We start from the raw sequence: 15,639 nt of genomic DNA, 5'->3' as shown, positions 1-15,639 counted from the left end.
GAAATAATGCACAGGGGGGTGGGGGGTGTGTGGGGGGGGTGCACACATGACACCACACTCCATCAGGGGACTTCTACCATAAGAGTCAAAGATAGAAATTCACCATAAAACCATGTGACTTAAAACCAAACTTAAAGAACAATATGAATGTATAAATGTTTCTCAACATATATTTCATTTATCTATTGGTACAGTTCAGGCCAACTTTTCTTGCATAATTCTATATTGTTTTTCAAATTACCACACTTTAATATCACAAAGAAAATGATGATGGGTTCATACTAACAACTCAAATTACTGAAATACAATCAGTCAAGGTTGATTGGATGATAGGCAAAGGTATCATTCCATATTCAAAGCACTTCATACAAAGAAAACAAAATGATGATTTCAATGAAAATCACTGTACCATTTTGCTTAGCTTTCCTGGCAAAGATGGAGACAAGATCTGTAGCTGTACATACCCCATCATTGGGCATCCATAAAGCACCCTGATAATAAATAAAGTCCATTAATATACTTCTACATTTATCAAGGACAGTAATCAATACCCCTACTTGTCACTTTAGAGTTAAGATGAAAATTTGCCAAATTTAAGGAATAACTGATGTAAGGAAATAAAAAGTCACACTTTAGCAATATTTAATATTACACTTGTACCAAACATAAACTTAAATTCATCTAATGTTTAAAGAGTTATCTTCTATAAAACTGACCAAGCAAAGGAAAAATGCCAAACCCTCCCTTTAATACAATGCAAGTTTTATAGACTGACTGATACCTGTAAATCTGTATATTTAATGTGAGGGCACATGTCCTTGACATCTTTAGGCAGCAATAAATGAGCCTCCTCATTAACTGTCCTGAAATATAAGAAAAGTTTGTGAATTTATAGCTGATCATGAGATATAAAAAAATTATTGAAGGTTGGGAAAAATTGCCTCCTGTACAACTATATTTACTAATACTATTGCCGGTCATTTGCTATATAGGCTAAAATGAGTCATCTGGATTACTGTTTTGTTTCCACTTGACCAATGAGCAGTTAACAAGAAGTTTTTATGCTAATTTTAATATTTTCTTTTTTCTTGGCAGTCTATTTACCCTACTTACATCCTTGGATAACTAACCAGTGATACAATTTTCTCGACAAGTGTCAATATACTATTTCCACATGATGTCTGAATCAGAATTAAAGACAAATGACCATTAGATTGAATGTCAATGATCATTCACCATTTTTAGGGAAATTTTGTAATATTTTTTTAATGTTGAGTGGACAGAACAAGCCAAGATCAGATGCACGGAAGTTCCAGATAAATTCAATCTGCACTTGTGGCATGAAAAGATTCTGAAGCTTAAATCTATGAGTTAATAATTTCCAACCTAAAGCCCCACATTTCATAACCATAGTGTAAATTTATCACAATTATACTTACTGCAGCATGGCAATCTTTCGTTTTAGTGAGATCAATCTGTCTTTAGTTTGAGCAACTTCAATACTTCCAACCTTTTTCCAACCTAAAATAAACATAGAGATTCTATGTATTTCATTCCATGGCACTGTCAAACTTTAAACAACGAAATTGTGGGGTAAGGAACCCTCCATCTTATCTCAACATACACATCTAACGGTTGTTCAGCTAATACTTTGAACAAAGGTTCTACATGTGTGTTTAACTATTGTATATTGAGAGATAATTTCTCTAAAAAAATTGTCCACTTCTTTTATGTGTGTTTAACTTAGCTTAAATTATATAACATTGCTAATTATTTCATGCTTACCAGTGTTTTATTGTAATATATCAGGTGATTATATTCTGATAAACCACTAGTGAAATTTATAAAATATAATTTTCACTGTAGCCGGACTATATCTGAATGCGGATGAAAAGAAAATCATAACTAAATGGAATAACAGGCAGAAATAAATGCCGTCATGCGTAAATTTTGCTTCTTAGGAAAAGAAAGTCGATGTCACCATAAATCATGGTTAAAATGTAACAAAATAAGAGAAATCTAACAGAACTATATTTCAAAATTGATGATGTGACGTCATGATGTGATGACGTCACAAAGGAGAATGCACGACGTTACGCGGCAAAATCAGTAAAAATACTTAGAATCACTTGAAAGGCATGAACAAAAAAAATTCTTTTACATATAAGCTTGAAATATTTGTCATTCGTGAATACCAGCTATTATATTTTCACTCGTGGCTACGCCACTCGTGAAAATATTGCATCTGGTGTTCACTCAGTGAAATTATATTTCAATCTTACATGCAAAACAAACAAATATCCTCTATGCATTGCTTAGGATAGATGTCATGACTACAATTTACAGTGAAGTCTACTGTTTATTACAAGGCTGTCAAAATCTGATTTTGACTTATATGTCCGTACTTATCTGATGCATTTCTTAATTTGTCCATATAATATATATAATATTATAGTCAATTATTGAAAATTCCCACCTGTCTGTACATGCTGTGGGACAATCTGGGCAATACAAACTATTGATTTTGCAGTCCCTAATCATATGATGAAAAGGAAAGAAAATAGCTTCCTATTTCACCATAAAGTCCTTTTTCAACATACAATCATTTAAAGATCCTATATGCTGTAATTAAGACTGTGACCACACTTAAATTCGGTAATATCTTTACAAATAATACTTCTTGGAACTTACAATATTGATCAATGTTCATTTGAGCACTATACGTATTTATGATATAAAACCATAAAAAAAATTGTGTTACAGGATCTTTAAGTATATAATCTACAATAATGTGAGCAAATTTTTTAAAAGTCTATTTAATATGAAAAAATTTCCAAACACTGAAAATCTGAAATAAAAAACTAGGGCCAAAAAACATCAAAAACCTTCACTATATACTTCTAGCCTACCTATGCCACCATCTTCTTCTTGTTCAAAGCCATCATACAAGTTTCTACTGTATTGAAGAAGTTTCATCATCTCAGGATCATCTTTACCTACAGCTACCAGCCCTACAGAATGCCAGGTAGTTCCACAACCTAACCTGAGTGAAACAATAGTAATGAATTGATGATATTTATTTATTTCGAGTACATGTTCAGTCATCCAATTTAGCACTGACCCGTTGGCCCATGGCCTGTGTGAATAAGTTCGAGCGAACGTAAATTTCAAGAAAATTTAGTTAAATATGTAGTTTAATACATTCAAAATGGGAATTCGGGCCAGTAAATTCAAAATCTTTAATTCTGACATTGACTGCATGTTTATATGCACATTGCGTATTACTTTGCAAGGCTAAGTGAGAATTTAAAATATTTTCAAGAGTGGACATAACAGTGAAAACATAAAGGTTATTCTTACTGAACATCTTCTCAATAGTATTTTTAATGGTAAATCTAATTTAAAGAAACAAATGATAACTTAAATAAATCTGAATATCAGTAACAGTGGCAAATGGCAAACACTTGATAAATTCTTAATCAGAAAAAAATTTGAGTGATGACATCATTTGCATCATATGCAATCTTTATTTACAATCATTATGCCTAAATATTTATGTCATTATTAATTTCATAATTATGTTAAAATTTCATAATCTGGGTTCAATTTCATCACAAAACAAGCAATTTATCAATTACAGGGTATAAAGCTTGATCATATGAAATATTTTTCAAAAATCTATCAATAGTAAAATTATGTTCAAAATTGCAATTTTTCATATAACCTTTTTTCAATTAATTTGCAAATATATTTGGTCAATAAATTTGCTGCAAACTTTAAATGGAAATTTCAATTAATTCTAAATCCCTATCATATTGAAAATTGAAAGTTTAAGAAATATTGTCTGAAAAAAAAAACTTCAAGATAGACAACCCTTTTAAAAATCTTTATTTTTAAGTTACACTTCCCATGCAACCTTTTAAAAATCTTTATTTTTAAGTTACACTTCCCATGCATCACTTTAAAAATTCAAATTTCAAGGTAGACAACTCTTACCACAAATTCTATTTTCATTAAAGCTAAATTCTGCCACTTACTGCCCCTGTTCCAGTACAACAACATCGTTCCAGCCTCTGAGAGACAGGTGGTAAGCTACAGACGTACCAATCACACCACCACCACATACTACAACTCTTGCCTGCTTTGGTAAGTTAACTTCTTCAGTAGCTAATGTACACAATTGTCTTTCCCTTGAAGAAAAAACAACAACGAAGATCAAACAACAGTCACACCTGAAATAACTTTTTGACCTCTGATTTATATGATGGACCTGCATTGAATTTAAAACTGTCCATTGATGACATCAGTTATGTAACCATTACATTACTTTCATAAGCAATTGAAGAGAATACATTGAAATAGTATTTTTATATTTCATAGAGATTTTCAAATACAAATTTGTTCATTTTACATGCACATGCCATATACATGTACATTTTATATGCATGTATAGGCCGACTTGTTACTTGTAGTTATTAATTCATGAAATAAAACTGAAAAAAAAATCCATTGTTAAAGCTTGATTTCATGATCACTTCTCCCTAAATTTCAAATCTTCTCCCTTTTTTTCCTGAATTTTCAGTCAAAAGTAGTCCCTGGGATTGATTTGAAAATTCAAAATTGTAATGCCTTCAGTATAAAATGCTATTTAACCATTTTCATGCTGACTAAATTTAACAATGGGACTCCCCCACTTCAGTGCCATCTGATCCTTAGGTTATTTTGTTTGTATATATTTTTAAATTTTCACTAAAATTGATGAATGCTTTTTGAAGATTGCTTCATAGACAAGTCCATTTAAAGCTGCATGCCTCCAGATGAGCCAAAATATTTCAAGAAAATCAAACTTAAGAAAAATGTACAATGATTTTAAGAAAAGTAAAAAGATTCAACATTCAAGTAATAATTTACATGTTATGTGTGATTAGAGCCTGATTTAAACAGATTTTATCACCCTATTCTACTGCGTGACATGGTCAAAACTCTTCCTAAATATCATACAATATGATAATTCTAACCTCTAAACAATATAAACATGTAATTTACCTGTAAATTTTCTGCAGACAACTCCATGACAGACCCAGTCCAGCACTTCTGGTCCCCTTTGAAACATGACACAGTCTATTGTGCAGGGTACCGCTAAGGAGGCGGTGCCAAACTGTCATCCTTAAAATTCTTCAGTTTCTCACCTTCATTGATTATTTCTTTGAGAAAACTATACCTTCTATCTGCCTCTCATACTCTGAAATAAAAGCAATTTTCTATCATCACAATATAATTATAATAATTAATAAATAAATTATATAATTATATACATGTACAATTATTCAGTATATACTACAAACTGGTATAAGGAAAAAAATAGCCTTGGTTACTAAGGATGCACTTGAAAATGACCTTCTTAACCCTTACCCTGGCTTTCTACTTATAGCATAGGTCAGCAGAAAACTTGTAACTGAACTCTAATGGCTAAGACATATTAAAGGTTCATTAGAAGCATCATAATATTATGTCCTTTATAGCAGACAGTTTAACTCTGGACTCATCAAAGAGTGTGAATCTTTTGAAATATTCATCTGTGTACCAAGAAGTATCTTGGTTTATACAGAATTTATTTTAGTTCAATTGTGTAGGAAGCTTAAAGCTTGTTGACCCACTTTCAAATCTGTTCCTATCACCAACCAGTACTGAGCAATGAGTGTAAAGTTTCTTACTCATTGAAACAATGGCTTGTCCAAGACAGGGTTTGAACTCATGCAGCTAGCCATCTTTTGATTACTAATCCAACTTGTTAACCACTTAGCCATGCCGCCACTTATACTTAAGGAAAATCTTAATAACACAGAATATCTGAATATCTCAAATTATATGTATGTTATATGTATATATAACATTAAAATCTAAATGTTTTAGGGTATCTGGATATCTCAACATATTTGAATATCCTAGAATATCATCTAAATATAAGAACTGAATAAAACTTTGCAAGATAATCAAAATATGACAAATCAATTACCAAAATAGAACTTTACAACTAATACATACATTATTATATGAGCCGCGTCACGACAAAACCAACATAATGGGTTTGCGACCAGCATGGATCCAGACCAGCCTGCGCATCCGTGCAGTCTGATCAGGATCCATGCTGTTCGCTTGCAAACCCTATAGCAAGTAGAGAAACTGATAGCGAACAGCTGGTCTGGATCCATGCTGGTAGCAAACCCATTATGTTGGTTTTGTCATGACACGGCTCATATATAAATAAAATATGAATTTATGCCATGACAAATTTTTAAAGTACATCTCTACATGCATCAATAAATTTCTACATGCATCAATAAATTATCACAAAAAGAATTCCTCATAATATTTAATATTCATAGTTATTATATTAAAGTACTTTATGGTATAGATTTTATTGCAATTTTTCAGGGCATTAGACACATTTTCCCCCCTTTTTTATTATTTTTTTGTTCTCGTTATATTGTCATATTACGAGTTTTCCAGTAATAACTAGTACAGCATTAAACTCTGAACACCAAAGGAATAAAGTAACTTTAAAAAGTATACAAACTGAAAGATAAATTTTTTTCGACATTAATCCAATAAAATCACACTACAATAAATAAAGTTTTTCAATAACTTCATTTTTAAAATTTAACTTACATTCAAACTTGAGCAGAAATAAAATGCACAATCAGGAGTATAAGTAAACTGTCTTCTGCTCTGATTCAGTTTAGACTAGCTAGGGTATATGTGACAGTTAGTTTTATCAATTCATTTATCTTAAGATATACAACCGATATAAAATTTTGATAATTAACAGTTGAACCTGTGGGTAATGACCGACAACCATGGACAGATAATGCACTGGTCAATTGTAACTCATTGTCCTTCCCACACCACCAGGGGATTAGAGAGGACCTTAGGACTGTTGCATTATCAAACATCCAGTAAAAGCCCAGCACTACAGCCACAGTCAGATTGTTATAGAGATGCTCTGGAACCCGCCAAATGTGTGGGTTTTCCCGTCTAATAGGAGACTACAAACAAACCTTTACATTTCAAACTTGGTAAATGTATCGATAATAAGCGCAATGGGTTGATCATTCTTTTATGACCATAGTGCACCGTGCAACATGAACCTATTAACAGTAAAAAGTTTGTTTGAACCCTGGAAAAGAGCACCGTGCAACATGAACCTATTAACAGTAAAAAGTTTGTTTGAACCCTGGAATAGACTAACTCCAAAATTAAGAATATTTTGGGTTTTTCTTAGCTAATCCGTAGGTACGGACAAACTTTTACAGTTACAGCTTCGAAAATAAGCGCAACAGGTTGATTTATCTATCATGACGGGTAGTGCACCGTGAAGCTATAACCGTATTAAGTTTGTTTGTACATATGAATTTAAGCTGGGGAAAAAACCAACTTTGCCGAGTTCCAGATAACATCTATTAGCTGGAGAAAATTCCATATTTTCCTAGTTTGAAATAACATCTATTAGTGTGATGCTTGTAATAATCAATATTTGAAATAAAAGTACATAGCTTTAATGATGCAAAAACATATTGGTTTGGAAGTCACATATATGTATATATAAGTCAATATAAACAATGAATTTATATAAATGAAACAATTATCTAAAGAAAATTAGATCAGGCGAGCTTATGAATATAATCAGTATCAGTTTATGTGAGTTTTCTTGTTAGTAAACAGTACAAAGACTAACCTAAATATATATAGATAACGAAAAACCTTGATGTAAAAGTTCAAAAAGTATGTGAACGTAAACAAAACAAAATTGTACATATAGACTAGATACCAAATATTACAAATTAAACAACACAAAATTATCATTTCTCATATTCTATAAGGATTAAAATTTATTTAAAATTTATATCCTTAAAACCTTTAAAATTCACATCCATAGAAGTTTATGTAATTATAAACTTCTATAAATAATTACCAATATTTCAAAGATGATTAATTTTAAATTCAATATTATGCATCTCTATTAACTTAGCTGAAGCTTATGTTAATTTGGAAAAAAATAAATGGAATTTACACACTTCTAGCATTTCTTCCTTAAAAAGATTTTAAAGTTCATAATAAAGAGACAGGAATATTTTTTTTAGCGCACCTCTTGCTAATATTGAATGGTTAATATTGGCTCTGTCACAAGCTCCTTGTCGATGGCTTGGTCACATTTGAATAAATGTAAATATTTTATTTTAATCAAGCTCTTTGAAATATTTTTTGTGTTGAGCCAAAGGTGAGATAGGCACAATGTTACATGTAAGATAATGGGGGTCAACATTAACTTTATGGTAGAGAAAACATGCTTGTTAATATTTGGTTAAATATCTGGTTAAAGTTCTAGCAACGTCATTTTAGAGTATTTCATATTGAAACTGCATCTTAACTGATGAGAAAAATGTTCTACGTGGCATAGCATTCTTCGATTTTTGAAAAAGAAACATATTTTTTAAAATCGGATGTTTTTATAAACTGTTTTTACCTTTTTCTGCTTTGTTTTGGTCTATGGCTCTATAACGGAACTGTCGAGGGCTCTCATTTAAACAGATCACCAAAATGTGAAAGAGCCACTGTTTAGTAGGCGTGATGTAAGAAGAGTGAGGAATGTAGTCACAATATTATCGAAATATGTGTTGATTATTAGCTTTCATAACTCAGACCATTCTTCTAAATCCTATAGAACTTAAATTCTTGAAATTCAATAAGAACTTAAGTTATATTCCTGCAAGTTACACAGAACTTGCTTTCTTGTAAATCACATCAAACTTAAATTCTTGTAAATCACTTAAACCTTAAATACTTGCAATTTACTAAATAACCCAGAACTTAAATTCTTGTAAAATCATTTAAATCTTAAATTCTTGTAAATCACTTATACCTTAAATTACTGTACATTACTCAGAACTTGAATTAATGTAAAATCACTTAAAACTTAATTCTTGTAAATCATTTCTACCTTAAGTTCTTGTAATTTAACAAAATCACTCAGAACTTGAATTATTGTAAATCACTTAAACTTTTATTCTTGTAAATCATTTATACCTTTAATTCCTGTAAACTACTAAATCGCACAGAACTTATAGTGAAATCACATACAGCTTAAATAACTGTTTATCAATAGAAACATGTAATTTTTTATGAACATGCTACAATAAAGTGTATAAAATTCTCCAGCTCACTCTGCGATGATGACAAATCATATGTAGTAGTATAGAAAATAACATGTAAATGTTATACCTAAAATGTTATTCAGAATATTATATATTGAACACATTAATTTACATCTCTATACTTCTCACAATGTCACGGTAAAAACCTCGCTTTTTGGTTCATCAATTCACGTACAAAAATTTTGACAAAAACCAGATGACCTAGATCTTGAAAAATTAAAATCTTGGTTCACCAATTTTCATCACAAAAAACATACATTTTTGATCTAGATCTTAAAAAGAAATAAAATGTTGCTGTACTTGATTTCAAAATTAAATTTCCTGTAAATTTAATATCCCTGGGTGTTATACATGACAAACTTTCATATTTAATGCAGTAATGTAAAAATGTAAGAAATATAAAATGTACATACCATTAAGTAAGATATTTATAAAAAAAAATCTCCAAAACTGGGAGTTTTTCACTCAATCTAATTATTTAGTAATACATGTAATAATATATTTTCAGTGTTCTGTATCAATTTGCAATGATAAATTCATCCATGCAGAATTCAAGTTCAAAGGTCAATTACCTTTACACAGTACATCTTTAGGGGTTAAAAACAGTACAAAATTTGATGTTAGAGGATGATAGGGCTATAATCAATATTGATGTATTGGTGTATCAATATTTAATAATCTTATTTTTGTTAACACCAAATACATCAATACTTTAATTGACCATAGTGCACTACATGCAAAACTGACTTGTATAATTAAGCTACTTGTATTATTAAAGCCAGCTAGCTAGTCAACTTAAGTGCCATCGGACACCAGGCTTAATGCTTTTCACTGCTCATCTATATATCAGAAACTATATTGCTAATAAAGTGGTGTATACATGGATGAGAAAGAAAGAAAGAAAGAAAGAAAGAAAGGAAAGAAAGAAAGAAAGAAAGAAAGAAAGAAAGAAAGAAAGAAAGAAAGAAAGAAAGAAAGAAAGAAAGAAAGAAAGAAAATATAGAAAGAAAGAAATTTGCTCAATCAATTTTATAGCATGAAGAAAGAAAGAAAGAAAAAAAGATTTTAAGAAAGAAAGAAAGAAAGAAAGAAAAGAAAGAAAATATAGAAAAATATAGAAAGAAAGAAATTTGCTCAATAATAATAATAATAATAATAAAGACTTTATTTAAAGAGGCAACATAGTTGGGCATGCCCAGTCTTCCCTATGAGCCTCTATCATATATACAATGTACATAATATAAACATTTACAAACAAAAGGTATGATAAAACAAATTTACAAATACAATGTAGTTAAGAAACATATAAAATGAAAATCTTTAGAAAAAACATTATATAAGAATATAAACATTGCAAGTAAGATATACATTTATCATTTTATAATACAACTTTGTGTGTTTTATTCCCACCATTTCAGATAATTATTTTAAACAACTTTAAATTTTAGGAGTTTCTGATATCTAAGGGAAGAGAATTCCAAAGTTTTGACCCTGAATATGATAAAGATTTTCTGCAGAACTCAAGTCTAGGTTTTGGGATTTGAAGTTGTTTTTGTTTGATATGATCTTAATTGTGTATTTTCTGTGTAAGTAAAAAGATTTTGCATATAATCAGGGAGAAGATTGTTAAGGGACTTGTACACTAAAATAGCTTTTTTATAATTTACTCTTTCAGAAAATTTCATCCAGTTTAATTCAGAAAATAAATCATCAGTGGGTGCATCAAAATCTTTGTCCAATATTATTCGTGCTGCACGTTTTTGAAATTTATACAGGTCATTTAAGAGTTCTTTACTGCAATTTCCCCAAATAGTGCAACAATAGTCTAAGTGGGGAAGAATGTATGCATTAAAGAAAATTTTCCTTACATGAACATTTAGAAATTGTTTTATTCTCAAAAGAAGGTATAGTAATGAATTGCATTTATTCAGTGTCATTTTGACTTGTGTTTTCCAGTTCAGTGTATGATCAACATGGACACCTAAAAGTTTTTCTGTTTCTGAAAATTGTAACCTTTCATCTTGGAGAGTGATCTGGAAATCACTAGAATTACTGATAGTATTGTAGATATTATTTGAAGGTGAAATAAACATAGCTTTAGTTTTATTAGCATTTGGAATCATTGAATTCCTGTTGCACCACCGTTGTATAGAATTAAGGTCAGACTGAAGTTTTGTACAAATTGAATTGATACTGTGTCCAAATGAGGTAATTGTAGTGTCATCAGCAAACATGTCTGATGTAGAATGTGATAAATGCAAAGGTAAGTCATTGATATAAATAATAAAAAGGAGAGGGCCTAAAACTGAACCTTGAGGCACACCAGATTTTATATGCTGAGCTTCAGAATACTTTCCAGACACACATACTTGTTGTGAGCGATCACTTAGGTATGACCTAAACCATGAAATTGAATTTTCATTTATGTTATACAGTTGTAGTTTTTTCAATAATAGGTTATGATTGATCAAATCAAATGCTTTTGTTAGATCAAGAAATATAGTCCCTATAAGTTTTTCTTCATTTATTGCTCTGATCCAGCTGTCAATAATTGAAGTAAGAGCAGTTTCGCATGAATAATTTGTGCGAAAGCCAGACTGATTTGGCTGAAAAAGAGAGTTAGTTTCAAGAAATAACTTAAGATGATTGCTAACATGTCTTTCTAGAACTTTTGATAGAACTGGTAGTATTGATATAGGCCTGTAATTACCTTTTTCATTTTTGTTGCCCTTTTTATGTATAGGAGTAACTTTTGCCTGCTTAAAGGCGAAAGGAAATAAGCCACTTGATAGACTGAGATTGAATATTTTTTCTAAAGGCTTGGATATAATTTTAGAACTTATTTTAAGAAATTTGGCTCCTATACCATCTAGACCTCAATCAATTTTAAAGCATGAATATTTGCTTACATGTAGTTTTCTATGTGTACTATGTCATTAATTACAATCACAATTCTAAACCCAGGATATATTCTGCTATATATAGGTTTTATGTTAATTAACTCGTATGAAAGCTAAAAAAAAAAAAAAACTTATAAAATGCCTAACAGTGACATAGAGACTTAATGCCTAACAGTGAAAAAAGGAAACATGCAAATTTGCATTTTCATTGAAAATAAATATAAAGCTTATACAGACCTATAGGTATTAAAATATGATCAATTATAATGTTTACACAACTTTATGCTTTTTAAAAATCGAATCCATATCTTATTGAATAAAGGACTTACTAGATGAGAAATATGATATGGACGTTAATAGTGCATACAAAGTTTATGCGTTAATAGTGCATGCAAAGTTTATGCATCAACAAATTTAATAGCAAACACTCAAGCTGTCATCGATAGAAAGAATTTCGATGTACTATTGATATTTTTCTGTGGATCAATAATAGATACACATTTTAAAAGCATCAATAATGTTGACTTATTAATTAAATTTCTAGAATTTATGAAAATTCACCCAAAACATAATCCTAAGTATATTTTGCACATTTTTCAAATATCTTTGTATTGTAAATTCTGTATGCTAGCTTTACATGTTAGTTCTTAAAATGTTTTCTTAACCATTGTTTTACTGCATATAAATATTTAACTGTGTGGAACTATATTTCTGCTGCAAAAATTATCGTTTCAATATTGAAACAAAAAACTTCCAAAATGCCTGTATGAAAGAAATATGTTTTTTTTTTTTACAAGCAAATAATGCACGAACAATACCATTTCTTAACAGTTAAAGTCCTAATTAAAACAGCAGCTTAATATTTTGTACTGGAACATTCTAAATATTCTAAAATATTCATGTGAATCAAATTATAGATACATTAACCTTTTCCCTTATATAAGTGTGTTTCGACGGCTTTTTGCCCCCCCCCCCCCCCCCCCTTTTTGAGGCCTCAAACAGTGAAAAAATGCCCTAATTAGGCCCCAAACACTGTTTTCCGTTTGAGAAATGTTGTTAAAAAAAGTGACCACTTTTTCGGCGCCGTCCCCCATCCAAATATATCATCAGGGGGTTGCCAGAAGGGGGATGTGCCCCCTTCTGTTTGGGGGGTTTGAAGGGGGGCGGAGTCCCCCTCATCGCCAAGAAAATTTTGGACATGTGACAGGCTAAAAATGGCCTCAGGTCGATCTTAGGGTAACTAGTAACCGACGCTGAAAAGCCTTTTACTCTATCTCAATTCATTGAGAAGTTGTCGCACTTTGAAATCAGTTTTGATGGAAAAAAACAATGCAAAATAGTGATTTTTGGCAATTTTGAGACGTCCCCCCGTTGCCATGGTAACAGGAAATTTACCATTGAGCATGCTGTTACAGAGGCTATGGTGTAGTCAACATTTGTGCCAAGTTTCATTAGTATTGAAGCATTTTTCATAGTTTCATAGCAGTTTGAACTTGTTACAGGAGGCTTTTCAATGAAAACGGCCATTTTTCGCAATATGCTCATGGGGTAAAAGGTTAAACGTTACAACACTTTTGAAAATCAATCATAAGTTTTTGAAAACTGTTTAAATTTATCGTTTATAAACTTTATACAAGAACCCATTTAGTAAACACAAATGTCCCCAGCTCAGATTCTTGTCAGTAACAAATTTTCAAAAAAGGTTCAACCATTCACTTACATGTAGTTATGGACTGAAAAATTACCATAAAATATGATAACTCACTTATATACACGTAACTTGACAGAGTCATGGCGTTTTGTAATTGTGAATGTCATTGTTTGACTTGTGATGAAGTTGAAAATTTATCAAATATACATACATGACTTTGACCTTGAACCCAGTGACCCCCAAACTCCACCCAATTTCAAAGGACCACCTTAGGTATGTTCCTTCAGGCAGACAGACAGACAGACAGACAAACAGACAGACAGAGGGATGACAGGGGCATAAAAAATAATGCATTACATATAGCTTTATACCCTTTATCATGAACCTGGCAGCTACATTCTGTGTGTTGCTTGAAGACTGTATACATAGTTCATGATCAGTGTTCGCGTTTACTGAGTAAACATATCAATTTACTCGCTAAAATTGCCAGGGAGGAAAGAAAAAAAGGGCTGTTGAGTCCCTGGGACGAAACACTTTTTCCCCGATAATTGGTCAATTCTCTCTTAAGTTTTTTTGCTCTGCTTGAAAATGATTTTCTATTCACTTTAAATAAATTGTATTATAAGAACTTGACTTTCACCTCATTTTCATTTGTTCCTTTCTTATTAGCAATGCAGATTTATATCCCAAACGTAGACAAGGAGCAAGTGCTCGGCCTCGTTTTGGGCCAACCTATCAATGGTATCCGCGAACATCAACAGTCTCAAATTTGATTGTATTATGAAGTTATGCAAACATTGACATTTTTGTAATTGAGGACTCGTTCCATTTGAATTGGGACGTAACAGATCTATTAGCACTGAGTCCCAGGTACTCAGTAAAGTTAGGGAAAATCGCTAACACTGGTTCATGTATAATTTAATTATAACTGATTGTTTCAAACCAATGTTAAGTATAAGAAAATCTCAATAACATCAAAAAAAAAAGAAATATGAAAAAAAAATTGTTTCTTGCCCAAAAAATGCAGATAGACAAGAAATACAGACAGACAAGAGATACAGATAAATGCAGATAGACAAGAAATGAAGATAAACAACATCAGAAAGCATTTTATTTCTTTCAAAATCAAGGTCACACACAATTTACATGAAAGTTCAGAAACAATGATTAGGATGTTTAGATATCACTAATGAGGGTAGGTATAACTAGAGATTACAGGTTTTATCTGGCTAACACCGGAACTAACCACATAACAGTAAAGATAGAAGATAAATTCACAAGAAAGTTGAAAATGGCCATGATCACTTACCTGCATTATGTTAGTTAAAATACATTTTTAATAATACAAATACACAGAAATTAAGAATATTTGGGGTTTTCCAAATTTATACTTGGTAATAAATAAACTTTTACAGCTACAACTTGGTAGACATATCAAAATCAAAAGCAACATTTATTTTCTAATGTGATTATAGTATTGTACCTTCAAGTTATTAAGGTTTTAAAAAAAATGCATAACCCCCAAATTAAATAGGAAAATCCCACTATTGACAAGTTTGAGATAACATTTATAGATGTTAAATGTTATTTAAATCTGCACAATGTCATTCTTTTAAAGACACCACTAGCAGTAATTTATTTATTTCTTGATTTCCAATATGTTCTACAGGTGTTTAACTCATTTCACTGGTCAATAATAACACCACTTATCAATACATGACTATTAAAACTCCACCATAATGAGACTACTTGAGCTACAGTATAAAATTAACAATTCATCTCTATGTTATTACACATATAATACTTTACACATACTTTTACTAAGTTATGGCTTCTTGCTGCAACATGAAAATCCAAGAAAGCCTAAAAAGCAACA

At 30.9% G+C, this 15,639-nt stretch overlaps 1 protein-coding gene across 3 annotated transcripts in view; it reads right to left on the bottom strand.

Annotated features, from left to right (window-relative positions):
* LOC132752733 (pyruvate dehydrogenase phosphatase regulatory subunit, mitochondrial-like) overlaps positions 1-15,639 on the bottom strand; it is a 44,634-nt gene that overhangs the window by 25,639 nt on the left and 3,356 nt on the right. For all 3 annotated transcript variants that reach the window (XM_060743098.1, XM_060743099.1, XM_060743100.1), the window contains exons 2-7: positions 5,047-5,242; positions 4,038-4,190; positions 2,910-3,043; positions 1,440-1,521; positions 782-863; positions 410-491 (exon numbers count right to left, since the gene is read on the bottom strand). In XM_060743098.1, coding sequence (XP_060599081.1) covers positions 410-491; positions 782-863; positions 1,440-1,521; positions 2,910-3,043; positions 4,038-4,190; positions 5,047-5,165 — 652 coding nt within the window. In that variant the 5' untranslated portion in view covers positions 5,166-5,242. The remainder of the gene's footprint in view (positions 1-409; positions 492-781; positions 864-1,439; positions 1,522-2,909; positions 3,044-4,037; positions 4,191-5,046; positions 5,243-15,639) is intronic.

The sequence above is a fragment of the Ruditapes philippinarum genome, unplaced genomic scaffold (assembly GCF_026571515.1).
Source record: "Ruditapes philippinarum isolate M1 unplaced genomic scaffold, ASM2657151v2 ctg2550_1_1_1_1, whole genome shotgun sequence".
NCBI classification, from domain to species: Eukaryota; Metazoa; Mollusca; class Bivalvia; order Venerida; family Veneridae; genus Ruditapes; species Ruditapes philippinarum.
Note: the sequence above shows the minus strand (reverse complement) of the source record. Positions and strands in the feature narration are given on the sequence as shown.